This window comes from Eschrichtius robustus, chromosome 18 (assembly GCF_028021215.1).
Source record: "Eschrichtius robustus isolate mEscRob2 chromosome 18, mEscRob2.pri, whole genome shotgun sequence".
Taxonomy (NCBI): Eukaryota; Metazoa; Chordata; class Mammalia; order Artiodactyla; family Eschrichtiidae; genus Eschrichtius; species Eschrichtius robustus.
In genome coordinates, this window is record NC_090841.1 from 24524817 (window position 1) to 24552410 (window position 27594).

General features: G+C 38.8%; 1 protein-coding gene and 1 long non-coding RNA gene across 4 annotated transcripts in view; one reads left to right on the top strand and one right to left on the bottom strand.

Annotated features, from left to right (window-relative positions):
* Positions 1–17851, top strand: part of EPSTI1 (epithelial stromal interaction 1) — a 102444-nt gene extending 84593 nt beyond the window's left edge. For both annotated transcript variants that reach the window (XM_068526487.1, XM_068526488.1), the window contains 3 exons: positions 6438–6511; positions 10018–10117; positions 17296–17851. In XM_068526487.1, the coding sequence (XP_068382588.1) occupies positions 6438–6511; positions 10018–10117; positions 17296–17304 (183 nt within the window). In that variant the 3' untranslated portion in view covers positions 17305–17851. The remainder of the gene's footprint in view (positions 1–6437; positions 6512–10017; positions 10118–17295) is intronic.
* LOC137751810 (uncharacterized) overlaps positions 1–24957 on the bottom strand; it is an 80607-nt gene extending 55650 nt beyond the window's left edge. Inside the window, exon 1 of one of the 2 annotated variants that reach the window (XR_011070966.1) lies at positions 24782–24957. This is a non-coding gene — a long non-coding RNA (uncharacterized lncRNA). Of the gene's footprint in view, positions 1–24752 lie in introns of both variants that reach the window. The other variant, XR_011070965.1, reaches the window with a different exon arrangement.
* Positions 24958–27594: the final 2637 nt, after the last annotated feature.

Below are 27594 nucleotides of genomic sequence, written 5' to 3' on the forward strand. Positions count from 1 at the left end.
TATATCCCCATACCTCTTCCCTCTTGTGTCTCCCTCCCTCCCACCCTCCCTATCCCACCCTTCTAGCTGGTCACAAAGCACCGAGCTGATCTCCCTGTGCTATGCGACTGCTTCCCACTAGCTATCTATTTTACATTTGGTAGTCTATATATGTCCATATATACACTACTACTCTCTCACTTTGTCACAGCTTACCCTTCCCCCTCCCCGTGTCCTCAAGTCCATTCTCTAGTAGGTCTGTGTCTTTATTCCTGTCTTGCCCCTAGGTTCTTCATGACCAATTTTTTTTTTTTTTTTAGATTCCATATATATGTGTTAGTATACGGTATTTGTTTCTCTCTTTCTGACTTACTTCACTCTGTATGACAGACTCTAGGTCCATCCACCTCACTACAAATAACTCAATTTCATTTCTTTTTGTGGCTGAGTAATATTCCATTGTATATATGTGCCACATCTTCTTTATCCATTCATCTGTCGATGGACACTTAGGTTGCTTCCATGTCCTGGCTATTGTAAATAGAGTTGTAATGAACACTGCGGTACATGACTCTTTTTGAATTATGGTTTTCTCAGGGTAAATGCCCAGTAGTGGGATTGCTGGGTCGTATGGTAGTTCTATTTTTAGTTTTTTAAGAAACCTCCATACTGTTCTCCATAGTGGCTGTATCAATTTACACTCCCACCAACAGTGCAACAGGGTTCCCTTTTCTCCACACCCTCTCCAGCATTTATTGTTTGTAGATTTTTTGATGATGGCCATTCTGACCAGTGTGAGATGATATCTCATTGTAGTTTTGATTTGCATTTATCTAATGATTAATGATGTTGAGCATTCTTTCATGTGTTTGTTGGCAATCTGTATATCTTCTTTGGAGAAGTGTCTATTTAGGTCTTCTGCCCGTTTTTGGATTGGGTTGTTTGTTTTTTTGATATTGAGCTGCATGAGCTGCTTGTATATTTTGGAGATTAATCCTTTGTCAGTTGCTTCGTTTGCAAATATTTTCTCTCATTCTGAGGATTGTCTTTTTGTCTTTTTTATGGTTTCCTTTGCTGTGCAAAAGCTTTGAAGTTTCATTAGGTCCCATTTGTTTATTTTTGTTTTTATTTCCATTTCTCCAGGAGGTGGGTCAAAAAGGATCTTGCTGTGATTTATGTCATAGAGTGTTCTGCCTGTGTTTTCCTCTAAGAGTTTGATAGTGTCTGGTCTTACATTTAGGTCTTTAATCCATTTTGAGTTTATTTTTGTGTATGGTGTTAGGGAGTGTTCTAAAATCATTCTTTTACATGTAGCCGTCCAGTTTTCCCAGCACCACTTACTGAAGAGGCTGTCTTTTCTCCATTGTATATTCTTGCCTCCTTTATCAAAGATAAGGTGACCATATGTGCGTGAGTTTATCTCTGGGCTTTCTATCCTGTTCCATTGATCTATATTTCTGTTTTTGTGCCAGTACCATACTGTCTTGATTACTGTAGCTTTGTAGTATGGACTGAAGTCTGGGAGCCTGATTCCTCCAGCTCCGTTTTTCTTTCTCAAGATTGCTTTGGCTATTCAGGGTCTTTTGTGTTTCCACACAAATTGTGCAATTTTTTGTTCTAGCTCTGTGAAAAATGCCAGTGGTAGTTTGATAGGGATTGCATTGAATCTGTAGATTGCTTTGGGTAGTATAGTCATTTTCACAATGTTGATTCTTCCAATCCAGGAACATGGTATATCTCTCCATCTATTTGTATCATCTTTAATTTCTTTCATCAGTGTCATATAGTTTTCTGCATACAGGTCTTTTGTCTCCTTAGGTAGGTTTATTCCTAGGTATTTTATTCTTTTTGTTGCAGTGGTAACAAAATCTTTTGTCTCGTATCTAGAACTGATGAGTTTGGTTTGTTCAGGGTTCATATTATCAACTTAGAATGGGTTGGATATTAGAAGTTGCTCCTTGGAGAAATGGGTTAATACATGTGGGAAGAATTAGCATCCTTTGACAAGAGGGATTTAGGTTTTGTTTTGTTTTTTCTTTTTAAAAACAGCTTTATTGAAGTATAATTGATTACAAAGAACTATACATATTAAATGTATATAATTTGAAGAGTTTGTACATGTGCATACTCCCATGATATCATCACCACAATTAAGGTAAAAGACATATTCAACACCTCCCAGAGTTTCCTTGTGTCCCTTTGTTTTCGTGATAACAGCATTTAACATGAGATCTATCCTCTTAAATTTTGAAGTGCACACTACTATATTGTTAACTGTAGCCACACAGCAGATCTCTATAACTTATTAATGTTGTACAGCAAATCTCTATATCTTATTAATATAGCATAACTGAAACTTTATACCCACTGAATAACAACTCCCCATATCCCCCACCCCCTAGCTCATGACAACCACTATTTCTCTTAGCAAATGTCCTCAAGGTTCATCCACATTGTTGCATATTGCAGGGTTTCCTTCTTTTAAAGCCTGAATAATATTCCATCCTATGTACATACTAACTTTTAAAAATTAATTCATCTACTGATGAACACTCAGGTTTTTTCTGTATCTTGGCTACTATGAATAGTGCTACAAAGAACATGCGACTGGAGATATCTCTTTGATATCCTGAATTCAGTTCTTTTGGATACATACCCAGAAGTGGGATTGCTGGATAATATGGTAGTTCTATTTTTGATTTTTAAAGGAACCTCCATACCGTTTGCCATTCCCCAACCAACAATGAACAAGGGTTCCTGTTTCTCCACAACACTGTCAACACTTACCCTTTATTTGCTATCCTAACAGATGTGAGGTGATATCTCATTGTAGTTTTGATTTGTATTTCCCTGATAATTAATGATATTGAGCATCTTTTCATATACCTGTTGGCCATTTGCATGTCTTCGTTGGATAAATGTCCATTTAAGTCCTTTGCCCATTTAAAAAACTGGGTTATTTATTTTTGGCTATTGATTTGTAGGAGTTCCTTATTTATTTTGAAAATTAACCCCTTATCAAACATGGTTTACAAATATTTTCTCCGATTCTGTAGCTTGGCTTTCCATTCTGTTGATTGTTTCCTTTGCTGTATGGAAACTTTTTAGTTTGATGTAATCCTACTTGTTTATTTTAGCTTTTGTTGCCTGTGCTTTGGTGTCACATCCAAGAAATCATTTCCAAGACCAATGTCAAATAGCTTTTCTGTCACGCTTTGTTCTAGGAGTTTTACAGTTACACGTTTTATGTTTAGGTCTTTAATCCATTTTGCATTGATTTTTGTGTATGGTTTAAGGTAGGGGTCCAATCTGATTCTTTTGTATGTGGATATCCAGTTTTCCTAACACCAGTTGTTGAAGAGACAACATTTCCCCATGGTGTGTTCTTGGCACCCCTGTCAAAGATTAGTAACAGTATATGCATGAGTTTATTTCTGGGCTCTGTATTCTGTTCCATTAGTCTATATGTCTGTCTTTATGCCAGTACATTACTAATTTAATTACTGTAGTTTTGCAAAATATTTTGAAATCAAGAAGTGTGGTGCTTCCAGCTTTGTTTTTCTTCCTCAAGATCACTTTGACTATCCTGGGTCTTCTGTGATTCCAGATGAATTTAGGATTGTTTTTTCTATTTCTGTAAAATATGCCATTGGAATTTTGGTGGGTATAGCATTGAATCTATAGGTTGTTTTGGGTAGTGTGGACATTTTAATATTAAATCTTCCAATCTACGAACACAGGATATCTTTCCTTTTATTTGTTTCTTCTTCAATTCTTTCATCCATGTTTTGTAGTTTTCAGTGTACAAGTATTTTACCTGCTGGTACTCAGCATGCAGTCTGCAGTCGCTGTTTGGGAGGCTCCCTGCTCTGCGAGGTAACGGTCCACGCTCAAACTCCATGAGGTCCTGATGGCCCCTTAAATGAGTTATTCATACACTATCTGAGAAAGCTCCTATTCACATCTCCCAATATCTTTAAAAGGCTTGAGTGCATACATGGGGGATGTCCCAGACACGGCTTCTGATGGCAGGCCGCCTACGGGCACCTCTCTTGGAGCACAGGTGGTGACCGTGCTCTCAAAGGCTGCGGCCTGCGGGCTGCCATCTTGGGAACGCCTGCCCTCCCGGGATTTACGTTTGAACTTAGGTTAGATAGGATCTACTAGAACTTTTGAGTGTAAATGGGCCCTATAGTTCTAGATATGGCTGTTTATTAACTACTGACAAGTTATCCTTAATCTTAACTGCCTATTTTGGATGCATTTTTACAGAAGATTAGATAACAAAAAAAGTCTAAGCTCTAGTCTTTATTTTGCTACTTAGGAGCCACTTAGCATTTGATAAAATACTTAAACTGAGTCTCTGATCCTTTGTTTCCTCATCTATGAAACAAGCATAATAATGCTCATCCATTCATTCATCAAATAACACTTTATTTACCTGCCTACCTTTGAGAATTGTTGTGAGGATCAAGTAACAGAATTCTGGTGTAATTTTTGTTTAAAAATGTTAAGGTCTTCTGGTTAAACACTGCACTTTCAAAATATTTCATTTGCTTATCTCCAGTCCCTCTTTCACCGAATCCCACTAAAAACACAATACTCGAAATGTTTTTTAAAAAAGCACTATAAGCCAGTATGTAGAACAAAAGAACAGGCCAGGAGGCTGGAGCAAAAAAACAAAAGAACAAAAGAACAACAGGATATCAGCACAAGTTCAAGCTAGAAAGTAGAGCAGGAAAAGGCAGAACTCATTTTCAAGAAGTGGTAACACTGAAGTTGAAGCAGTCCCAATACAAGTGTGGAATTGGAGGCACCTGGTGTCTCTGAGGGCTAGGGTTGAAAAAAGGATGACTTGGAAATCTAACTCAGGAATGGTAAGACCCCTAGGACCCTTCCCCCACCTCACTGAAAGTTAAAGAAAAAAAAAGTTGTAAGGATGAGGGATGAGGATGGCGGTGTACCAGGAATGGAAGTTGGAATTGGGATGGAGGTAGTAATAGAGATATAAATCTTCTCCATGGTAGGAAGCCAAAAAAATTACTATTTTTTAAAAAAAATTAATAGAAGAATATTCATGTTTTGAAGAGGTAATTGACAGATGAAACCACACACAAAAACTGAACGTGATTGTGTGGGTGAGGAGGAGGACTGGAGCTTCTTTTATTTTAATTTAAGCCTAGTATAAGTAGTATTGTTGCTTCGTAGACTTTTAAACTATGTTCATATAGCGACAAAAATTAAAATGAAAGACTTTATGCCATTGTAGAGAATGAGTCTCTAGCACAAGGCTTGGCATCTCGGTATTTAATAAGTACTTGTGAAGTGGCTGAATGAATATTATTCAGTTATTTAGAAAAGTCTCCAATTTTACCCTTGTCATTGGTGCTAGGTGGAAATTAGAATTAAATAATGTGCTTTAGGGATTAATGAGTAGCATATTTGGATTATCACAGTATAAGAAACCAGTCTTTTTATTCTGGAGGCTATAGAATGTTGGAAGGCCTTTGAATATAGTTAAAAGAATAAAATGTCAATCTGAACTTTGAATTTATTTTATACTTTTCATCATGGAAGTTTGGGGGTTAAAAAAATACATGTGTTGGTATGTGTTTATCAAGAGGTGACAATATTTTCTCTCTCAGAAAACCTCTTTGACTTAGGCACTAACTTATGACATGGGCCTGATAACTTCCCTCTGCCTTTTTCTGTCTTTGACATGAGGTTATAACTTGGTCTGCCTCAAGATGTACGCAGTTGAGTATTGAGATTCTCTGGCACCTAGTTCATTGGTTTAATACTGTAAACACAGTAACTGTGTGTGGAAGTTGTTGCCTCTTCCAAGAAGATAATTAGAATGTCAGAAGCTAGAGATTTAGTTTTAGTAACATGATCTCCTATTTGAAGCAAAGTATCCTCTCCAGGGAGTCCAAAGTTCTGCTAGTATATGAAGTAACCAGTCAATGATAGGTGAGTATTATTCTCCAAAATGGAAAGTGTTTTTGGAATTGCTCTACAGAATCAAGTCCAATATGTATTTGTAAGTAGCCATGAATTTGTTGGGAAAAAGAAGCTAGAGAAATTACCAAGAAATAGTATTGTGTAACATTCGTTAAGGAACTAATTTGTTTTGTTTTTCTTTGTAAGACACAGGTGAGTTTGGCTCACATTGTGTTTTCCTCTGTGTTATGTTGTACTGAATGGTCTCATATCTTGAACATGCACATTGGCTTTTTAATCTCACGATTTTACACTCACAGAGTTATTATTTGACTAAGGCACAATTATTTTTGCTACCTGGTTATGTAAGAAAATAATTTCACATGGAAATGGTACTTAAGTAAAAGTTTCAAAAATGAAATATTGTACCAGCTAAGGTCAAATATTTAATTGATTTGGGTGTCTTCTGTACAACCATGTTAACTGAAAACCATATTTTAAAATTTCATTGTTCCTAGAGTGAATTACTGGAATTTAAACGAGAGCAACAGGAGGAAGAAAGAGCCAGAATCCACCAGGCTGAACACAGGAGGTATAAATGGCAATAAAATACGCATCCTTGGTTAAAACACTACCTATAAAGTTTTTTCAATGTTTTGGGGAAACACTAAAGTAATATTGAATACAGTTTTGGAATCTATATTACCTTTTAATCTTTATATTATTGGGGTGTGGTATGTGTGAGGATGCCAGCTGCTATGCGCGCACACACACACATACACATACAATATCCAATTTTTCTGAACTGGTGGCATAAATTGACACTAGAAAGTGGTAAGAGAAGAAAGTTGAAGCTCCAGTGGGAAAAGACAGAGCACTGGGGTCAAGGACTTGAAAGGATCTGGGCCACAAGCTGGAAATTGGAAAGAACTGAACTGATTTATTGAAACTTGAACCATCCTTGAACAATAGTTTTTATCCAAGTTAATCCTTAGAAGAAAATTCAGAGCACTAGCTTGAAAGCAATGAAATGTATGTATTTTCTAACACTAGTAAACAAAAATATAAACTGGTACTTTTTTCCCCTATTTGAATTTGTTACTGAGTCTAAGCTCGTACTTCTCGTCCCATGACAGGCCAATAAATCAGAGACGAGGTGCTGGGGCAAGGAATAGCGACTTTATTTGGAAACTGGCAAACTGAGAAGATGGTGGACTCGTGTCCCAGAGAATCATCTTGCCTGAGTTAGAATTCAGGCTTCTTTTATACTAATAGGGGAGGGAGTAGAGTCAAACATTTCCTGGTTCTGTTAGCCTCCAGAGGGGATGTGTTAATTTCTTCCTCCCTGCAGTCATTCACAGGTGGGCCTGGTCAGCATGTTTCCTGTGAGCTAAACAAAGGTATTTTACCTCATTATCTGAGAGGAAGGGTTCTCAAAAATGGGCCATTCTGTATAATTTAAGCTTATAGGCAACATCCCTTTAGTGATTAACTTGTAGTAGAATACAAAAGATTCTTCCCTATTACAAATTCTTGATAGAAATTGAAAAAGGTAATCTGTTTACCACCCATGATCTCTAGTTGACCCACTCTGCTGTCCTCTTAGTAACATGCTTAAAAGTGAATCACATCACCTTGTGTGCATCACAAGTCATCCATCTTCAAAGTGTTTGAGTGAACTGAGTGCAGTGGACAATGAACTACATTCACTACCATGGGTAATTTCACAATGCAGCTGCAGTCACAGAAGCAGGCCGAGGTGGGGACCATGCACCTGGACAATTCATTCATTCACCTCTTACATATCAGGGCACACTCTGTGAAGGCTTTGTCCTAGGCACTGGGAATAGGCATAAACAAGGCAGAGAAGGTCCCTGACTGCATGGAATTTACAATCTGGAGGAAAGAAACAGAAGTCAACAATTTAACGGCAAGATTATTTCAGACAGTGATACACACAAGGAGGACCACGTCACAGAGTGATGTTAAGGGAGAGATTGGAGACGATAGTTCCTCAATGAAGAGGTGACATCCAAAAACAAGAGCCGGACACATAGAGATGGGGGGTGCAAAACATACAATGGAATGTCCCCTCTTATCAAGCATAGGAACAAAAGTAAAGGCCCTAAATCAGGAATGAGCTTGGTCTTTTTGAGTCCCAAATGATTTGATTATAGATGGTGAGGAAGAGAATAATACAACATGAGGTAAGAAAGGTAGGCAGGAAATAGAAGATTCTGTAAGCCAATGATTTTATTCTAAGACTAATAGGAGTCATGGGAGGGTTTTAAACAAAATTCCAGAAGGCATGATCCCTTTTATAATTTAGTAAGGTGGTTGTATGGAGAACAGATTGCAGAGGGCAGGAGTGGAAGCAGAAGCAGGATGAGAGAGGATAGGGATTTGGACTAGAATGGTGGTCATCAAAAGAAATGGGTGATTCAGGATGTGTTTAGTGGGTGGAGCCAACAAAAATTCTAGTGGATTGGAGGTGGGGTGGGATGGGGGATATTGAGGGAAAGCCCATCTTTGTTACTGACAAAAAGACTGGATAAAAACAGCCCCAGGTGTATGGACCATCCAGAATACCATTGGTTGTGTAGTTTTAGGGGGATCAAGGTCAGTTCTGTCTTCCTTAATATTCAAGTCTCCAGCTCAAGTATCTTACTTCGATCTGCATGCTGAGAGGTCTAGAAAAGGTGACTTAAACATTCAGTTCTGCAGTGAACCAGTCTGACCAGAATATGGCTCGTGGGTAGATTTTATGGTGAGAGATTAAAAAAAGCCTTCTAATAACTAAGATGTGACCACTGCCAGACGCGGCTTGGAGTTGAGGAGAAAACAGCAACCCCATAAGCCAGAGACTAACCTGGGTCAACATGCAGTTGGCATTTTAGCTGGCACACTGAGCAAGACCGCTAGGCAAACCCCCAGCCTCTGACTTTGCCACTCCGCAGTCATTATCCTCAAAGTTCCCAAATCTCCCACAGTCGCTGACTTACAGCCACCCACCATGACCACATTCGCTAAACTTCATGACTAAAAAGGAGGCTAACTTGACTGGGTCCTGCCTATCCTCCCTTCCACAAGCATGGATTGAGTGGGTGCTGTGCTCCAGGCACTCTTGTTTCTGCTGAGAAGCTTATGGTCTTCATGACACTATTCCTCAATAATCCGTTCACATCACAGGGTACCTGTTACAATGCTATTTCTCCAGCCACCACGTCCCTGACTCTACTCAGCCACACATGGGCAACTCAGAGCATGGTGTGGCCTTTTTCTTTTTTAAATTCAAAAATTGTAAGATATAACACACAGAAAGTCCATGAAACGAATATTTAGGATGATTAATTATAAAATGGACATCCAGGTAACCAGCTCCAGGAATAGAATATAACCGTCATCCTACAGGTAACCTTATCCTGACCCTTATGATAATCACTTCTTGCCTTTCTTTATCGTTTTACCTCCTGTATGTTAAACTTAATTTCTGAAATTGGTTGCTGCAAGTATGACCGAACATCAGGGAAAAATGTACCCCTCCCTTCTTTTGAAAGCTTGGGCTTCCTTCTTCTGATATGTCCCTTTTCCCACACTCTCTTCCTATTTTCCTTCTACTTTTCACTAATGGGATTTACCTTAGCAAGACTGGCAATGGGGTACAGGATATATGGGAGGGGACATCTGTCTTGTAAAAAGAGCACCACAGAGCTATGTTTGGTTTCTCTTTATGTTTTAGTTCTTGCTGAAGCTTCCATCTTTCCTCAGCTTCTGGGGTTCACTCCTGGCATGGCCCTGAGGGGTATGGATGCTTGGGTGACCAAGGCTCTTGTAGAACTGGTAGAGGTGGGTAAGTGAAACTCTGAAGTTAAGAATTTATGCCCCTTTTGGCCTGAGCCAAGACTGGCACCAGCTCCACCAGAGGACTGTTCACAGCGTGTCGTATGGTTAATGTGAAAAGAAGTGTCTGTAGATTTCTTCTGAGCTGAATGGGGGCAGCAGTCCCCACAGTCCGTTCAGACAGCACATTAGGTTCTCAGAAATCTCTCAGCCCTGCAGCAAGCTTTCCACTTACACACATTTTTCATTGTTTTAAAGGGTAAATAATGCTTTTCTGGACCGACTCCAAGGTGAAAGTCAACCAGGTGGCCTCCAGCACTTTGGAGGCAATTGGAATATGAATAGTGGTAACAGCTGGGTGAGTTTTTTTTTTTTTTCTAAAAAAATTTCTTTCAAAGTTGAAGAATTGAAAACAATGAGAGTTTTAAAAATATGTTGTGGCCTTCTCCCCAGATACTATTTTTTTTGGCGTGCTATTCAGCTGTGTGATGGACAGTCAGCCAGGGTGATTACTGTAAATTCCACAATAGCTTCTGAGAGATGGAGAAGGTCCTGATTTCAGCTCCAGTCAATGCCAATCAGAATAAAAAATGACACCTGCCCTTTGTTTGCTGTGTGATTGCCTGGACTGCAAGGCTTTTTTAAAAATCACCCTTTGCCCAGACCTAAAACAAAAACAAATGAACATTTTTTTTCAGGAAGATTTTCAGCGAAATATGGTTATAAAAATAGTAAGCATTCTCTTGTAATATATTCTTACAGTGAAACTAGCAGGTCAAAGAAACCAGCATTTAATTTTTCACTACAAAATGATTTTTAAAAACCCCTACAGCTAAATGCACTTTTTGAAAATGAAATGTTCTTACAGATTTCCGTGAAGAAAACCTTGCAACTGTGTTGTAATATGTGTGTAATGTGTTTTGTGTGCACAATATATTATTGAAACAGCACCAAAGCTTTGGAATGTATGGAATTGTGGGGTTTGCAATGTGTACAGAATCAAAACTAACTACAGTGGGTTTTACAATTTAATTGAAGCCCAAGTGCATATGTACCTACTCAAAAAAAAAAAAGAACGGATAGAAACCTTTAAACTGGTAAAATACAACAAAGTAATCAAATGCTTGCTGACCTGGAAACTCTAGAGGAAATCACCCCTTAACAAATACTTAATGGACAAAAGATCATTTTTGAGAATACAGTCTGTTAAAAATCTTATATGCATGTTCCCTTGGAATGCATCTAGTGGTTAAAATTTATGGATAGATTTCAAAAATGTATATATATATTGAAGATAATTAAGTGTAGGCAAATTTGTAGAGAATGCACAGTGGATGTGTCTATTTATAATGTGTGCTCATGTGTATCACTATGGATTCAGAATAGGGACAATGTACAAGACAGAAAAAAGAATCAAAACACAGTATCTTTGCATCTTGTGTGAAATTGACAAATTACTGACATAAGAATACGTGAGTAGGAATCATGTGGAAAATAGGGCATTGTGAATTTAAGACTATCCAAGTTTACAGAATTTATAAGTTGTGAAATGTGATTGAAACTCAGATTTTGGACAGGACTTGGAAACTTGCTGTCCATTTTCTCCTCTACTTAATAACTCCCCCCCCCCCACCAATTTAGAAGGTACATATATGTAGAAAAATACCTGGGATTGAAGGGAAGATGATGGGAGAGAGTAAATGAATACTGCATGGGCTGCTGTTAGGAGAATGAGGATATGGGAGTCTGGCTCACCACTGACTATTGGTAGGTCTTAGGTAAGTGAGCTGTGAATCTCCACTTAGGTTCCTCACAGATAAAAAGAGCGGAACATTGCTTTCTCATGATGTGATGTGAGTGAGGATGATTGAAGATTCCTTAGTAAGACAGGCATATCCAAGTCCAAAGTGGATATTGGCTTTTCCCTTGCGTGAAAGAAGCAGTGACACAGAGGTGAGAACTTGCTCAGTCTCCCATCTCCACCTCACTTACCTACACACATCTCTTCCTCTATGTCTGCTTTTCCTTATGGACCAGATTCTGTCTCCTCCTCCTACTGGGGGACTTTGTTCTAACAACGTTCTTCTCTCTCTCCTGAACTGTCAGCTGTCATCTTGACTAGAAAATTCCCATCAGCAGAAAACTTAAATAAATATACATTATATATTGAAGCCCCTTTCCCTCTTGCTACTGTCCTGTTTCTTTGTTCCCCTTTAGAGAAAAACTTTGAGGTATCTGTCTGTCTCCAATTTCTTTCCTCCCTTTTCTCTTAAACCCAGTCTAATCGGAATTTAGACCATAACTGTCTAACCACAATGTTCTTCTCATGGTTACTGACATTGTCTACATTACAAATCAAATGGTTATTTCTCAATTTTCATCTTTTGACTGATCAGCATCATTTGTCATGGTGAATCACTGCCTCCTCTTTGAACCTCTTTCTTTTCTTGGCTTCTGGGACACTGTACTCTCCTGGGTTTCCACCTATTTCAGTGGCCACTCCTTTCTATTCTCCTTTGCTGAATCCCCTGTATCTTTCTGTCCTCTTAACACTGGAGTGCCTCAGGGATCCACCTTGGACCATCTTCTTTACATTTATTTAATACCTTCATGGCCCCATTCATTCTCATGAAATTAAATACCAATATGCTCTGTACTCCCAAATTTCAATTGCCAGCCTAGACCTCTTCCTCTAGACTTGCAGATCCATTTGTCTACCCAACATCCCTACTTGCATGTCTAAGACAGTTCAACCTTAACATGTCTAAAACTTCACCTTTGATCCTCTTTACCCCAATGCTCTATCTCCACTTTTTCCTGTTTGCATAACAGTACAACCCATCTCTCACATCCTCACAGCTGACCCATCAGCGAATCTTCTTGACTCTTCCTTCAAAATAGATCCCAACCTCTATCACTGCTCATCTCAATTCTTGAAATAGTCTCCTCGATGGTTTCCTTGCTTCCACACTTACCCACCTAGAGTCTGTTCTCAATATGAGACTGAAAAATAAGTCAGATCCTGTCACTCCTCTGCCTCTCCAATGGCTCTGACAACTCTCCAAATGTTTGGAGTAAAAGCCAAAGTCCTTAGAGTAAAAGCCAAAGGATTTGTATTTACTAATCCTTACAGGGGCTCCATGATCTACACCCCACTCTACTCCTCTGGCACTCTCCTCCTACTGCCCTTCTTCCTCATTCCTCCCAGCCATGCCAGCTTTCTGGCTGTTCTTTGAAAACTTAAGAACTGGCTGCTCCCTCTGTACTCTTCTCCAAAGTATCCAAATGATTTGTTCTCTTTCAAGTATTTTCTTGAGTTCCAAGAATTCTTTGGCCATTCATTTAATGCTGCCACCTGTGCCCTTACCCCAGGCTCTTGTCATTCTCTTTGCAGTCTCCATTTCTTTATTCAATAGCACTCTGCAACTTCTAACATCATTTTCTTAGATGTTTTGTTGACTAATTACTCTTATTCTCTCCCTGTGGTAATTTATGTTCCATCTTCCATCAGAGCAGGGCCCTTTGACTGTTTTGTTCACTGATATATCCCAAGCATAACACAGTGACTGGAACTTACCACAAGCACAGGGAGACATGTGGTTGTGGCTGAGGTCACCAAAATGACAGAGATTTAGAACCAAATGATTTGATATACTAAAATGATTAGGTACTGAATTTAAAATAACTATGTATAAAACATTTGATGGAATAAATATTGGATTTGAAACGATGAGCAAAAACAAGAGATAAAGACAACCAGGAAGATTTCAAAGAGAGCAAAACAGAACTTCTAGGAATAAAAAAATATAATCTTTGAAATTAAAGCACCCAATGAATTTATAACAAAAAGAATACAAATTAAGAACTAAACCAAAATATCATTTTTCATCTATTATTTGGCAAAGCACAAGAGACTGACAACATACTCTGTTGGCAAGACTGGGGAAACAGTTTCTTTCACACTTTGTCGGTGGGAATTCAAAATGATTTAAACCATATCTAGATTAGTTACTGTCTTCCCATAAAATAAAAATCAGGCCTACACATATTACAGAAAAGTTTTACTAAATGTTCAAGCAACAGATTATTCCAAATGTCTAGAATGTTTTCCAGATAAATGAAAAGGAGGGAGTATTCTTCCAAAGGATTAAGCAGGTGAATTTAACTGTGAATCAAAATCAAAGACTATATAGAAAATAAATTATAGGCCAGTCTCATTCATAAATATAGATTAAAAAAATCACAACAAAATTTTGACAGATTCAATAATGAATTTCTTTAAAAAAGCATAGTATATCCTTATCAAATTATATTCACCCCAGAAGTACAAGCTTGGCTTATCACAAATTAAAAAAAACCCAGAAAAATCTCCGAGATAATTTACCTCATAAATTATAGGAGAAACACCATATGATCATCTCAATAGATACAGAGAAAGCATTTGATAAGTTTCAATACTCATTTGCAGTCAAAACTTCTAGCAAACTAGGAATAGAAAAGAAATTTCTTTAGCTAATACAGGGATCAAAGTTCCATAATAAAAACACATCAAAAGCTTTTCTTTTGAATCAGATATAAGCATTGAAAAGGAAAAAACTTATAAATCACAGATGATACAAGTATCTACCTAGAAAATCCAAAAGAATTTATATTAAAATTATTAGAATAAACAAGGGCCTAGCCATGTTGGTAGATATAGGATCAATATATAAGAACTAACTTTGTCTCTACACGTGGAGAATCAACAAAAGAACCTAATAAAAAGGTAAAACCAAAGATGTATATTACCTTTAAAATACCTATAAAATTTTATAGAAAGACATTAAGGAATAAATAAACAAATGGTGTTTTACCTCGTTAATGGATATGAATGAGCTCTCAAATAATCTGTTGATTTAGTTAAATTCTAATCAGAGCAAAGAACCAAGAATAGCCAGTTCACTCCTAAAAATACAGAAGTACATATGGGACTTAATAAAATATTTAATATGGTATAGAATTGGCACAGGCAGACCCAACTATTTCTAGAATTTTGTTGTATGACAAAAGGCAGAGCCCATCATCAGGGGAAAATGGACTCTTCAACAAATGCTGTTGGGACAATTGAGTACCCACATGAAATCATAAAAAAAATCAATTCCAGGTAGAGTAAAGCTTATAAATAGAAAGGAAGACTTTTTAAATTCTAGAAGAAAATAGATTATTTATAAAATTGAGCTAGGGAGGATTTCATAAGACCCAAGGTATAAACTAAAAAGAAATGAAAAATATACATTAAAATAAAACATCTGTTCATCAAAGGACACCATACAAAAATAAGAAAAGTTATAAACTAAACTTTTATTGTGGATATGTTTTATAAATAACAAGTGGACAAGAAGTTAGTATACAGAATATATTTAGAATGTGGCATTTGTTTAGAAGTTGGTAGATAACAGTTGAGCTCCTACAAGGAATGAGAGAGGAGAGCTCACAGATGGGGCTTGGAGGATATGTTGGAATCAGTAAAAAGCCAAAGACAGAGAAAGAAAGGAGGAAGGCAGAAAATATGATAAAACTATGATGAAAGCCAAAGAAAGAAAAACTTGTTTCTTGAAACATCATATAGACACTTAAGTAGTAGGCCTTTGATCAGCATATTTTGGGTAGAAAAATTAGACCGATCTTTATTTTTAAAGCTTTTTCTAATTTAAATCACATTCTTCTCAGGTTACTTAATACATATTTGTTCTTTGATTATTTATTTATAATTTTTATTTTTTAAAGATTTTATTGGAGTATAGTTGATTTACAACGTTGTGTTAGTTTCAGATGTACGGCAAAATGATTCAGTTATACCTATACATGTATTCATTTTTTTTTTTTTAAATGGGAATTATTTATTTATTTATGTATTTATGGCTGTGTTGGGTCTTCGTTTCTGTGCGAGGGCTTTCTCTAGTTGCGGCAAGTGGGGGCCACTCTTCCTCGCGGTGCGCGGGCCTCTATCGCGGCCTCTCTTGTTGTGGAGCACAGGCTCCAGACGCGCAGGCTCAGTAATTGTGGCTCACGGGCCTAGTTGCTCCGCGGCATGTGGGATCTTCCCAGACAAGGGCTTGAACCCGTCTCCCCTGCATTGGCAGGCAGATTCTCAACCACTGTGCCACCAGGGAAGCCCCCATGTATTCATTCTTATTCAGATTCTTTTCTCATATAGATTATCACAGAATATTGAGTAGAGTTCCCCGTGTTATACAGTAGGTCCTTGTTGGTTATCTATCTTATATATAGTAGTGTGTGTTAATCCCATGCTCCTGATTTATCCCTTCCCCTCCCTCTGGTAACCATAAATTTGTTTTAGATATCTGTAAGTTGGCTTCTGTCTTGTAAGTAAGTTCATTTGTATCATTTTTAAAAAATTAGATTCCATATATGAGTGATATCATGATATTTGTCTTTGTCTGACTTACTTCACTTAGCATGATAATCTCTAGGTCCACCCATGTTGCTGCAAATGGCATTATTTCATTCTTTTTTTATGGCTGAGTAATATTCCATTGTATATATGTACCACATCTTCTTTATCCATTCCTCTGTCGATGGACATTTAGGTTGCTTCCATGTCTTGGCTATTGTAAATAGTGCTGCAGTGAACAATGGGGTGCATGTATCTTTTCAAATTATAGTTTTCTCCGGATATATGCCCAGGAGTGGGATTGCTGGATCATATGTAACTCTATTTTTAGTTTTTTAAGGACGCTCTATACTGTTCTCCATAGTACCATATTCTTTGATAATTTAAAATTGCTTTTATATTAAACATTTTTTTGGTCTTCTAGAGTCCTTTATTACTTTTCATGATGCATCTAGGGTAGGATGTTTAAAGAATCACTTCAAACGATCCTTTCTCTGATACCAGTAGGTGAGACCCTTTGAGATGCTGTGGCAACGCTGAATCCAGTGTCTTCAAAGGCAGTTAAGCATTTGCCATGACCCATGAGGCAACCTGAAATTTTAGTTTCCCAGAATGTTAGAGCACCAATAGTCTGAATCCCAGGTGTACCTTGGCCCAGCAGTCTGGGAGGCTTGATGGAGATGTCATGACTGTTTGCACATAGTGGGGGGAGGGGACTCATTTAAGTCTATCTCCTTTCCTCAACGTCCCCTTAGAAGTCACCTTCCTGCTGTATAATACAGTGCACCTCTACTCCATACAGTTCCATTTAAATTGCTCTGCTCCATACTATATTTGCCCTGTCCTTGCTGTAACTATGGAGGTGGGTGACAGTATTTGAGAACACTATTAGTTGTGACCCGTGTTAGCCTATCTCTCAGAACACAGCTGACGAGCTATCATTCAATAAGCCATTACATTGTTGACAGAGACCATTTTGTGACTCAAAATGGAACTTGAAAATTAAATCATTTCACTGGGACTTGAAATCATTGAAAAAATAGTCAGGTAGTCAGAGTGTTTTTTGGAGGAGCTTCATTTTGAATTTACAAAGGCTTTGAATTTTGTTGCTGGTACTAATTTTTGTTTTCTTTTTCTTCCAGGGTATATGAGAAATATTTGCTTACATCTGGCCTTTGTCAACTGACCTTGAAAAACCACACGAGATGTTTTTCCTTCTTGCAGCTTTGTTCAGCCTCACTGTTTTTACCTTGACTTCCACTGCCCACCCACTCAGCTGAGCAGCTGGGGATGACTGGTTTCTCCCTGTCATTATTTATGCATGTTTGTAGGAGCTGATTACTGAACTCATATTTAATCTCTACTGCCAGTGAAATGCTGCATTATTTTTCTAATTGGTTTCACCTCTTATTGGAAGTATAATTATAGACGTGTTAGTAAGATAGAAAAGGAGGGAATCATTTGATGCTTTCAGGTTAGCGAGAGCTGTGGGTGCTGCATGCTTGTCTCTCTAAACAGCTAATTCTTATCTAATTCTCAGATCAGGTTTGGGGAAGCTTTGGCACCTTTAGATTTGAATCCCTACTTTCTGCATGCTTGTCTCTCTAAACAGCTAATTCTTATCTAATTCTCAGATCAGGTTTGGGGAAGCTTTGGCACCTTTAGATTTGAATCCCTACTTTCTTAATTCAGGGCACAAATGTGAGCCAAAGAAAAAATAAATCTTTTATATGCTTTTAAACAAATTTATAAATAAAATTTGAACTGCTTCTGTATAAATGGCTTGTGTTTGTTTTTTAATGAAAAGCTCTTGAGGGGTCTCATTTTTATATTCTCCTTTACAGTCCATAGAGATCAAATGTAGTACTATAATCACTATTGGATTTGGCTTTGGTCTTGACTTACTAATACTGTTCCTCTGGTTTTTCAGAGTGGGACAGTTCATTTCCTGAAAGGCCATGAAAAAAATCAGCTAGACACAGATACCATGTGTGGTTTGTAGGTATTTTGGAAACTTGTCTTTGCTTATGCAATCTATTTCCTATCACAAATTCAGTAGGCTTTCCTGTTCTACTTTTATGACCTTGAACCAGTTTATAGACACTAGTGTGAGAATATTGGTTTTCCACACTGTATGGTCTGGCCACCCCCCATCCCCCCACGTTATGTAGGCGAAGCACTGTAGCATTGCATTTAGTCTTAGAAGGAAGGTTGGAAGAGTAGATAATTTTTGCAGCTGGACACGAGTAGACAACACTTTGCAGCATTTAAGAGATCTTCTGTGTTACCAACTGCTCTGTTGAAAGCAAATTTCTAAACCTATATTTAGGGAAACACTGGGATTTCAGGTTCTTGGGCCGAGATTGGGGGAGCTCACGGAAGTGGGGTGAGGGTGTGGTACAGAAAGAGCTGCACTGGGTGGTGGTGGCTGACAGCAGATGGTGCTCAGCTCGTTTCTTTGGAGTAAATAATGCAGACACTCTTGGTTTCCCTCACTTCTGCCAGCTGAACCTACGTTAGTGCTGTTGACAGTAATATACAATGTTTGGTCCATCTGAAATCTTTGTCACTGCCTAATATGGGGAAAATGAAATCCCTCAGCCTGGATTGGAAACACCGCCAAACTGATTGTAAGTGTGTGAATGTCACAGGCATTTTACTGCTGTGGCATGCAGCCATTTCAGTCCTACACCTGCCAGCCTGGCTACCTCACAGTCCACGGTCATGTTCTGGTTTTTGTGTCTACGCTTGGCATTCCTCACTTGCTGCTATTTTCCAGTGTGTAACCAGGAGTCAGTATAAGGGAAAGAGATACTTTCTTACTTTGGGGACTCTTATAGGAAAGTTGGTGTCAATTTCTCTTCTACTGCCTGCCATATCCTGCATTCCCAAAGATTTTGTTCAGGTGTCTGGTCTCATAAAAAAAATCATTGTGCAGGTATGGAAAATTGTGACTTTATGGCCAAAATTATCTCGACTACATATGGGATGGTAAACATCTTCCTTGAACAATTCTCTATGTAGGTAGAAGTAACCAGAGAAGAAGCAAGAGTTGCTGTGTAAGGGAGTCTACCATTTTGCTTTTCATATTTAATCTGCTCTTGATTGGAATACAGTTTGACTTTTGGGTAACCCTGGATAGGAATCCCAAAGTTCCAATCACCTTTTCTATGCTTTTAAAGTACATTTTCTGAAAAAGAGAATAAAAATGAGACAAACAGTTACAAAAGTAGTAAGTTTTTGTTACAGACACTTTAGACATACAGATGAGTAATAAAAAGGAAAAAAATTGGTGATTGTTTTTTTTCAGATTCTATTTGTTGATCTTCACACCTTAGTATTTTGGTATGCATCCTTCCAGATACTTTTATCTGTATGTGTATCAAAATCCCTGCAATAAAATCCTTACAGATACTTGTCTAATGATTGGATGAGGACAAATACCTTGAATTAGAGCTGGTGGTTTTAAGGGAATCCACATTTATAGGGGTTTTAATATATGTAGTTAAATTACTTTCCCAAAAGTTGACATCAGTATTTACTGCCACCAGAAGTATGCTCTATACCCTCCCTCATCCCATTACTATTTTTAAAAAATCTTCGCTTATAGATGTAGAGAATGGACTTGAGGACACGGGGAGGGGGAAGGGTAAGCTGGGACGAAGTGAGGGAGTGGCATGGACATATATACACTACCAAATGTAAAATAGATAGCTAGTGAGAAGCAGCCACATAGCACAGGGAGATCAGCTAAGTGCTTTGTGACCACCTAGAGGGGTGGGATAGGGAGGGTGGGAGGGAGACGCAAGAGGGAGGAGATACATATACATATGTTTATGTATAGCTGATTCACTTTGTTATAAAGCAGAAACTAACACACCATTGTAAAGCAATTATACTCCAATAAAGATGTAAAAAAAAAAAAAAATCTTCCTTTATATGTTGAGTGAAAAATGTCATTTGGAGAGCTTAATCCCTCTTTTCTTTTTCCTTAGGTCTACTGGTCATTTTTTATCTTCTTTTGTGTGCGTGCATGCATGCGTGCGTGTGTGTGTGTGTGTGTGTGTGTGTGTGTGTGTATATAGTTGATTTGTAAAAGATTTCTCTGTTGAGATATTACATTGCAAATATTCTAATTTTTATAAATCTTTTAATTTAGTGTTTAATTTAGGATTGGGTTTTAAATATTTGTGTATGGGGATGTATCAATCTTCTCCCTTTGTGGTTTCTTCTTGGTGTTATGTTGATAGATTTTAAAATGTGCAGCAAGGCAGCAACCCACCCAATGAGAAAATGAAGGACTTCTCCTGGGTGTAGTTATGGGTGATATGGGGCAGAAGATCTTACTCCGTTCATAGCATAGACCTGAGCTCACAGGTTTGTTTTATGTATTTTTACACTGGAGAAGTATTTCCTGTGGTCCCTAAACACTTTGTTTAGGTTGAAAAAAATTAGATTCCTTCCATAGATTGAGCTCGTTAAACATTATAAAAATTCTCTAAGCTGATTTTTAACTTGAAGATTTGTTTGTCTTTTAGAAAGTATCTTTAGGAAATTACATTATAGTTATAGTAAATGTAGAAATATTTCCCTCCAAAATAAAGCACTTGGCATTTATAAAAATGAAAACTTCAAGTTAAAATTCAAAGTCTTGATAACTCTAGCTAAAAATTTGTAATTGATTTTAGGAAACATAAATCATAGAGACAGTGCCTGCAGGCTGAATTTTAACTTCCAGAGTATGAAACAGATGGGCTGCGATTAGCTGGACCTTCTCCTATGAAAGGGCGTGTTTGGAGCTGTGGCTGCCAGAGGAGGTAACAGACATTGTGTTAGAACTATTAATAGGTAGAAGAAAATAGTAAGAAGGCTGTGGGTTTTTTGTTTTTAATTCTATGAACCAATGTACCTAGTAGGTAGCTCTGGGCCAGTGTCCATGAAATAAGATTGGAGTGATGAATAATATACTTACATGAGGAAGAAAAAATATGCCTTTCAAGTTACTGTAAGGATTACAGAGAGAATTAGTACACGTTAGGAATTTCAGGTAGAGGCTCTGTGTTGCACCCCTTTTCTTTTTGAATAGTCCATTGTTCAACAGTGGCATTTAAAAAGGATCATAGAAAGAGGATTTTTTTTTTCTCACAGAATCATATGCTCAAAACTGAGGGTTTTTAAAGCAGATAAAGGCAAATGGCAGAAAAATTTTATTACATTTATTACATGTTATTGTGCCATCTGCTGGGGCAGAGGATACAGGGAGACCTGCGCTGTAACACGCACTTCCCCTAGTAAGCTGATTATTATAATCCCTTTGCCCTACCACTCAGAGCTTCATACCCATGCTCCAGCCTCCCTTACTTCCCCGAAGAGCACTGCTACAGCTGAGCTGGAGGAATTGTTCACTCAGTCATCAGAGGGTAGACATCTCATTCTCCACAAAATGTTAGGTGAGTGATCAACCCTGGACTATGAACTGGTTAGAAATTTTAATTTTTATATTTTAGAAACCAGAATTGTGCCAAAATGGAGCAGAAAATGTGCTTTAGTAATGAGACAGCAGAAACAGATGAGAGAGAAATATTTGAAATTGGACATTGTGAATTAGGAAAAATCAGAAATCAAAATTTAAATACAATATTTATAGTCTTTTTTTTAAAGATTTTTTTTTTTTTGATGTGGACCATTTTTAAAGTCTTCATTGAATTTGTTATAATACTGCTTCTGTTTTATGTTTTGGTTTTTTGGCCACGAGGCATGTGGGATCTTAGCTCCCCGACGAGGGATCGAACCTGCAACCCCTGCACTGGAAGGCGAAGTCTTAACCACTGGACCGCCAGGGAAGTCCCTCTAGTCTGTTTTGAATATGGCACCATGGAGACACAAAGATAAATGGTACCGTTCCTGTCCTGAGGGAATGGAGTGGTCAGGATAGACAAGGTTATGCGACCGTAGTAAATCCCCATATCTCAGTGGATTGGTAGTATTTGTTTCTTGATTATGCTGCACTTCAAGTACAGGTGAGCAAGAGGCTCTGCTCACCTTTGTCCCTCAAGGGCCCAAGCTGATGAAGCCTCCATTTCCCTGTGTGCTTCCCCTACAGCAAGGGGAAGAGATAGTAGCAGTATCTTGTATTGGGTAATTAAATGCTTTCCCAGGAAATGGTGCACGCCATTATTGTTCATATTTTATTGGCCAGAACAAATCACATGGCTATCCCCAACTTTAAAGGGAGTGGGAAATACAATTCTACAATGTTTGCAGAAGGAAGAAGAGAACAGGAACATTTGTAAATACTTCTAATGACTACCCCCAAAAATGCGCTGTAAGGTTGAAGAAGAAACACCCATGAAAACTTAAGACATACATATAAATGCAAAACAACAGTAGAAACCCAGTCCAGTTAAAAATTTATTAAGGGGCTACTATATGCCAGGTACTGTGCTAGGCATGAAGACCACAAAGATGTCCAAACCAGCCATGAAAAAACCCTGAGTTAGGGACACAGACACACACAGAGAGCTTAGGAAAAAAGTGAGATAGGACCATGTAAAGCAACCATGTAAAGCAATGAGGCAAGAAGTGTAAGACATGATGGAAGTCGGAGGGCTTTGTGTACGATATCAAGTAGCTTGGGCTTTTGAAGGGTTATGAGCAAAGAACGGACCTGATTAGATTTTTGTTTTAAATAAATCATGAGAGATGTCATGGAAGGCAGATTTCAGGGAGGCAAGACCAGAGGCAGAGCAACTAGTTAGAGGTGACTGCTTCAGTCCAAATGACCCATGATGAGAGTCCTAAGCTAGAGCACTGAGTAGAGATGGGGAGAACAGAATAGGCATGTGGAATTCTTAGGATATAAAAAACCAGGACTTTGTTAGTGACTGAATATAGATGGAGAGTGACAAGTGAGAGATGAGTTTCATATTTCTAGCCTGGGTCTCTAGTTAAGGGGAGAGAGACCAAGACGGCAGAGTAAGAGGACATGGAGCTCACCTCCCACCCATGAACATATTTCTAGCCTGGGTGAATGTGTTGATGGTGATGTGACCACAAAGACAAAATCTGTGGTATTTCAGAGGACAGGGAGCCCTGATGTGATCAATCAAGAGTTTTAAAGACTATAGATTTAAACCTGGTGAGCTCAGGGACTTTGTCTTGTTCAATGCTGTATTCCCAGTGCCTTGAATGGTGCCTAGCACATAATAGGGATTCAGTGAATATTTGGTAAGTGAATAGGTTTGATGGAGGAGTTAAGATTTTCAGAGATTAAGAGAAGTAAGTATGATGGTGGTTGGTGGAGGATTGGGTGCAGGGACATTTAGGGCAAGTAAACCACAGCAAGGCAGTGGTTGTGGTTAAGTGTGTGGGAGGGGAGGACAGGAGGGAGAGCGGGAGAAGGAGAAGTGGGGGAAGGAGGGCGAGAGAGAGAGAGAGAGAAAATGAGAGAGGGGAAAGCTACGTTAGGGGACCAATACAGTTGCTGCTCAGTGTCAAAGGAAGTGGGAAGATCAGAATTAGGAGAGGAGAAACACTCTGAAAGAGCTTCTCTTGATGCTTTGGGATTTCTCGTAGCTAACTGACCAACCCCAGGTGTGGCGGCCAAGGTTGGAAAGATTCTTGGGACGAGGCTACCAGACTAAGCTAGTCAGTTCAGCCCCTGTCACTGGCAGCTGCTGGCACAAACCAGTGCTGGCTTTGCCTATTTGTAATTCAAAAAGGATGCGGTGATGCCTGTCCTTCAATGCCTACAGATCATTAGCAATGCCATGAGCCATAGCATCTGGGAAAAAGAAAGGAGAACCACTCAGGAGACGCGAGAGTCTAGCTCTGTCAGCCACTAATGTTGAAACCCTGGACTACTCTCTTACCTCCATGTCTACTTCACAGGATAGTTTTTGGACAACCTGGATGGGCTAAGTGCTCTTAAAAGGTAAATAAGTGTACAAGGTAAGGGAATGGCAAATGCTAAATTAGTATTAAATAGAAAGAGGCTCTCTCAACCCTTGCACTTCAATATTAAAAGTGTTCGCTCTTCTTCCTCCCTACTTTATCACCATCCTACAGAACACCTCTGACTACAGAACACCGTCGACTCTTGCAGGACTCAACCGTCTTTTTTCCCTTCTCATCCACGCATAACTTACTGCCAAGGCTTATCAGTTCGACTTCCACAATATCTCTAGCAATTGTCCCCTTTCTTTCAATTTACTGCCATCCACTTGACTTGGTCCCTCGGTATGTTTCAAAGAGACCACTGTCAGAAAGAACTACCTGATCCTCCTGCCTCCCGCACCTCACTTCCATGGTATTATGGAAGCGACGGGAATCTTGTAAGGAAACGACTGTGGCATTTTAGGATCTCTGCTAGCCCAGCAGAGGCTGTTAAGTGCCCGGACGTCTCCGCTTCTGAATGGATTACAGTGCAGGGCTCTGAGCAACATGCGCATTCGTTGACTTACCTAACTCACCTAAGCAGGGAGACCTTTTGACAGTCTCCCCCCACCCCCCCGCCCCGCCCCGCCCCCGGCACGCAGTGAGGACGACCGCGACGAGGCGGCAGCCAGCCCCACGAGGGGGACAGCCGTGCCTCCCTTACCGTCTCAACTCCCCAAGAGAGCTGCTCACCGGAAGCACCGCCGCAGTGGGGACCCGAGGGGCTCACAGGGAACAGGAGACGACGCCACCGCTCGGTCTCCGGCACCTGAACGCCGACCTGGAGCGCTCCAGCGGCACCGCCGAGGGCCCGGCGGGACGCACTCCGGCACCGAGGGACGCACGCCGCCGCCGCGGCCCCAGCCAAACCCCACCGCGGGGAGCGCTTCTCGCGAGACGCGCTGAGGCGGCGAAGCGAGAGTGGTAGAGGATGCCGGCCCGCCCAGGCCCTGAGGCTGGGGTCGGGGGACCGGGGGTCGGGCCGGACGCCGCACCCCTGCCTTCCGACACCACCGACCGGCGCGGAGGAGAGGCGAAGGGCTCCGGGCAGAACGAGAAGGGCGGCCCAGTTCGCCATGAACGTCCGTCCATCGTCTGGCGAGGCCTAGGCCCGGCCCCAGCGAGCCGGACGTCACCACATCCATCGATCGACCTCAAAGTAAACTTTTAAAACTACTTTTTTTTTTATAGTGAAAAGTAAATATTAAAAAGGAATCAGAATAGTTATTCACCCCCTTTAATGAGTTTCTTAAAACACATGTATCTCAAATACCATGCTACTTTATTTTTCTGAAGAATGTGTTTTTCTTTCCACAGCGATGTGGTCTTGCTGTGTTACATTTTTAAAGAAAATTACCTGAAATTTTCTTTGAAGTTGCATTTTGTGGCTAAGAAATTTGAAACGAACCCTCAGTGGATCACTGTAGACCATATTATGTTGGAGAATGTACTCTCTCTAGTCTACTTAATGGGATCAGAACAAATTCTAAGTGGATGATATTCTCAATTCTAATGTATTTTCAAGGGTAGTTTTTGCCTCCATTCAGAATACCTTTCTTCAGAAAGTATTTTCGCAAGGCAAAGCTTGTCAAATTAGTTTTCTCTATTTTGCCGAGTTTATATTTTGCAAAATTTAGTTCTCAATCTTCCCCTAGTCTGGTACAGGAAAGATAGGAGCTGTATTTAAAAAAAAAAAAGAAAACTTCTTTCTACAATGTGAGATATTACAAAGTGCAGTTATAGAATTTCAAAATTAAATCTTGCATATCATTTGAGCTGTCACCATTTTTTTTTTATTTTTGGAAACTTAAAAATATTTATTAATTCATTTATAATAACAAAAATCAACCTATTACATGTCAGCGTAAATCACGTTTTTAACAGAAAATATCTATATTTTCCAAAACAAGAGAAACTATGTGAGAAGAGTGGCATTGTTTTACATTAAGTTCTTTTTACATAAATTTACATCACATTTTTTTTTATTCAAACAGAAAGTCACAAAAATTATAATCATCCTCATCAGTTCACTCAGTCCCATGTAATTAATTTTTTTTCATCTTGATCTTTTGTTAGCACTTTTATGAATTCATCAGTTTTCCATTAGAGTTCTGAAAATGCTTATTCATTCAGTTCAGCAGTATAGTCAGTTACTAGAAACCTGTACTTGTCAGAGTCTTTTCCATGAATTCCTTGAAGATGAAACCCTTTTATAGGAACATTTTTGCAAAAGCGTCAGAGTACACCCAGAACTGTCTGTAAATGACAAAAGACTTTAAAATGACCATGGTTAAAGATTTGATGAAAGTTCATAATAATGCAATTGACAAGGAAATTTAGTTATTTCTGAGATATACATTTTAAAGTAATAGCTAGAATTATGACTTATAACATTATACCAGAACATATAAGATTTTTAGAAATTTCATGTAATGTCTGAAACATTTATATTAACATATTTCCATACAAATAACCCAAAGAAAGTTTAGTATTAGTTTTTTAAAAGTTTTTTTGAATTTAATTTAATTTATTTTTTTATACAGCAGGTTCTTATTAGTCATGAATTTTATACACATCAGTGTATACATGTCAATCCCAATCGCCCAATTCAGCACACCACCATCCCCACCCCACCGCGGCTTTACCCCCTTGGTGTACATACGTCTGTTCTCTACATCTGTGTCTCAACTTCTGCCCTGCAAACTGGTTCATCTGTACCATTTTTCTAGGTTCCACATACATGTTTTAATATACGATATTTGTTTTTCTCTTTCTGACTTACTTCACTCTGTATGACAGTCTCTAGATCCATCCACGTCTCAACAAATGACTCAATTTCGTTCCTTTTTCTGGCTGAGTAATCTTCCATTGTATATATGTACCACAACTTCTTTATCCATTCGTCTGTCGATGGGCATTTAGGTTGCTTCCATGACCTGGCTATTGTAAATAGTGCTGTGGTGAACATTGGAGTGTATGTGTCTTTTTGAATTATGGTTTTCTCTGGGTATATGCCCAGTAGTGGGATTGCTGGATCATATGGTAATTCTATTTTTACTTTTTAAAGGAACCTCCATACTGTTCTCCATAGTGGCTGTATCAATTTATGTTCCCACCAACAGTGCAAGAGGGTTCCCTTTTCTCCACACCCTCTCCAGCATTTGTTGTTTGTAGATTTTCTGATAATGCCCATTCTAACTGGTGTGAGGTGATACCTCATTGTAGTTTTGATTTGCATTTCTCTAATAATTAGTGATGTTGAGCAGCTTTTCATGTGCTTCTTGGCCATCTTTATGTCTTCTTTGAAGAAATGTCTATTTAGGTCTTCTGCCCATTTTTGGATTGGGGTGTTTGTTTCTTTAATATTGAGCTGCATGAGCTGTTTATATATATTGGAGATTAATCCTTTGTCCGTTGATTCGTTTGCAAATATTTTCTCCCTATCTGAGGGTTGTCTTTTCGTCCTGTTTATGGTTTCCTTTGCTTTGCAAAAGCTTTTAAGTTTC